The sequence below is a fragment of the Pundamilia nyererei genome, unplaced genomic scaffold, assembly GCF_000239375.1.
Source record: "Pundamilia nyererei isolate P.nyererei 1_Seehausen unplaced genomic scaffold, PunNye1.0 scaffold00028, whole genome shotgun sequence".
Taxonomy (NCBI): Eukaryota; Metazoa; Chordata; class Actinopteri; order Cichliformes; family Cichlidae; genus Pundamilia; species Pundamilia nyererei.
Window position 1 is genome coordinate 2,502,041 of NW_005187429.1, and position 2,778 is coordinate 2,504,818.

The 2,778-nt window shown below is 42.7% G+C and overlaps 1 protein-coding gene across 1 annotated transcript; it reads right to left on the minus strand.

Moving 5' to 3' along the window:
* Window positions 1–1,220: 1,220 nt before the first annotated feature.
* On the minus strand, window positions 1,221–2,772 carry LOC102196609 (tyrosyl-DNA phosphodiesterase 2-like). The gene is made up of 4 exons (XM_005728440.2): window positions 2,756–2,772; window positions 2,036–2,154; window positions 1,787–1,957; window positions 1,221–1,700 (listed from the first exon to the last, which is right to left on the minus strand). The coding sequence occupies exons 1-4, from the start codon at window positions 2,763–2,765 to the stop codon at window positions 1,419–1,421; spliced, it is 582 nt and encodes a 193-aa protein (XP_005728497.1). The 5' UTR covers window positions 2,766–2,772; the 3' UTR covers window positions 1,221–1,418.
* Between the last annotated feature and the right edge of the window lie 6 nt (window positions 2,773–2,778).

Here is a 2,778-nt window from a genome sequence, read left to right on the forward strand (position 1 = left end):
TGTGTTATGCAAATCTAAACATGAATAGACTGCTTGATTATTATTTCATTAGATTCTCTGTGCCTGAATCTAATGGTTAGATTCAGCTGCCTGAATGACAGCTTTATAAAATAAAGCACGAGTGGATAGTTTCTCCACTATCAGCTCAACAGATTTTACTGTAAGATTTACAGATGAAAGATTTACTTCCATACGTTCGCTCCGTCAGCTGATTTAGGAAACACGCCCATTTAAACTGGTAATAGTCACAGTTTAGTCAGGAGCAAACAGCCTGACTAAACAGCACACTGGCCAACAGAGACGACCATTCAGTGAAAATGACGAATCTGCAGATGCAACATCTGGAACTCGCAGAGTGGAATATTTTAACAAATATAATGAGTTAACCTGAAACAGAGGTGTAGACCAAAAGGTGACTGTTCACTTTTAATCTGCTGTAAATTACTTTTTATTTACAGCTAATATGTGATATATATGGTATGGGGTATGGGGACTGTAACCAGCTTTAGATCCCTTTAATGGTTAATTGCATTGCTCAAGTATAAAACAAGTAGAAAAGTTAGATATTCACATTAATTGAGAGTTGTTTGTGCAGACTTAGTGGAAGGCAGTGTGCAGGAATGTGGGAGTGAACCAGAGCAAGGTTGAAAAACTGGTTTCCCACTTGTGGAAGATGAGCAATCACGGCTCCTACATAAGGCATGGATGGACATTCTCTCATTGCTGGAATGTTGAACTACTTGGTTAGTGAAACCCTGGCTCTTTACTTAGTTGACTTCCCAAGAGTTTCCTTGTGGCTTCTCCCAGTGACCCTTGCCCTCCTTGCATGCAGGTTGAGGTTTCTCCTTGTCGTCGTATCCTGGAGTGTGGTGAACAAGAGAGAGAGTCCCCCTACCCCCATCATATGTGTGTAGTGGTTAAAACTGGACTCACCATTACGGCTTCCCATAACAATGCTTTCAGTCCTGTAAGTCACTGTTTACACAGTTGCTATTCAACTGTGTACTGCTCTCTAGTGGCCTGATGTGTGTATTACACACAGAGTAACATCACAGTAGGGTTTCTCATGCTGTGTGTGGTGTTTTTCAGTCCCAACTCCATCCACTGAGGAAGATCATGTAACAAGGTTAAAAGCTGAAGAGCTGTCAGACTTCTGTTTGGACTTTTCATCCATCAATGTAAGTGTACATCAAAACAAAGACATTATAATTCATTAGTACTTTTCATATTTTAATTTGTCATTTTAACCACATAAAACACTTAAGCAGACACACATTAGAGGATAAAACTGATTAAATTAAGGTGAATCATTTACAGGCAATAAGAACATCTTCCTGCATAGCATTACAGTAATTTAAAGAGAGGCTGATCTAAAATAAAATGCTTAACTGTCATGGTTTTGGTTGTTTTGTGTAGTTTTATTCAGCTGTGAAGGTGCAGTAGATTCCCCAGTGATCACTAGTGTAGCGTCCACAGTCCAGCTTCTCCAGCCCCACCAAGGCCATGTGATCAGGGGCCAGACGTGGGATTCCACGTCTGATGGCCGGGCGGAGGTAGATTCTGTCAAAGCGGCAGCGAGCGACAAAGGGAAACGTTTTGTTGTTGTTGGCAGAGGTGTCCCACGTGTAGCGGCAGTGCTCCTGCTTGCCCAGTCGCTCCCACACATCACAGACAGTTGCAGGCAGGCCCACCTTGGTCACCTGAGACGGGTCCAGAGAAAAGAGTTACTGTGATTTCTTGTTACAAGTTTACTGGATCTATGTGAGTGGAAGGAGCAGCGTCTGACCTCCGCATCCCTCAGGTTTGTGTCTCCCCCAAACACAACGGTGACATCATCAGGTGCATGTTTCAACCTCCGCTTCACCACATGCAGCTGTTTCAGACGCTCTGCAGTATTTTCCCTACAGCTCTCAAAGTGGGATGTCATCAGGCACAGCTTCTGACCGTTGACGATCACCTGAGCTTTGGAAACGAAAATGTTCCTGAGCATCACTTATGGAGACGAAAAAAATATCAGAGATGATTTTGCACACACCTGAGCGACCAGCAGGTTCCTCCTCATCTTAGTGGTGGGATAAGGTACCATCTCGCTCTCCACAAGTTTGACTCGTGACTTTTTCAGCAACATCCCTGTGAAGCAACCGTTCCGACCACCTGATCAACACAAAAGGAAGAGAAAGATGGAGACTTTTAAGCTTTGGTTCCCCTTCAGATCAAATCTTTAGTCAATCTTAGTTCCCTTGGTGATCCCTGTCTTCCCTGTTGTGTCTCTGTGTCTGCATATGTTCCCTGTCTTGTCTAGTTAATATGTCTGTAATCCTGTTCGCATGTTTTTCTCTGTGTGTTTTGTCCTTTTGCCTCTCCAGTCTGTTTTGTGTTTCCATGTCTTTTTATTCCCAGTCTCAGTTTTTAGTTCATGCGCCTTAGTCTGTGTCTCAGTGTTTGTGTTACTTCCTGGATTTTTTGTCTTGTGTGTGTTGTTCAGTCTGTCTCGTTAGTCAGATTTTGTTCACCCTTGTTCCCTGGTGTGTCCTATCTCCTTGATTATCTCATGTGTACTTAAGCCCTTAGAGTTTGTTCAAAAACAGTGAAGGAAGAACACAGATGTTACTAATATTGACTAAAGTCCTTAACAGCTCTCTTCATGTGTTACATGAAGTCAAAGCAAAGCAGCTCAGCTGCATTCAGCCATTAATCACCATTTGATCATTCATACCTGTGCCTTTCCTACCTGTATCTATCTGACATACTGTACCTTCAATCATCAGGTAGTTGACG

What these genes read in the sequence shown, in the direction of transcription:
- LOC102196609 (XM_005728440.2), bottom strand. An exon ending in GGAACCTGCTGGTCGCTCAG is followed by an intron (nt 1,958 to 2,035) that starts GTGTGTGCAAAA and finishes TCCAAAGCTCAG; the next exon opens with GTGATCGTCAACGGTCAGAA. An exon ending in CAAACCTGAGGGATGCGGAG is followed by an intron (nt 1,701 to 1,786) that starts GTCAGACGCTGC and finishes GACCCGTCTCAG; the next exon opens with GTGACCAAGGTGGGCCTGCC.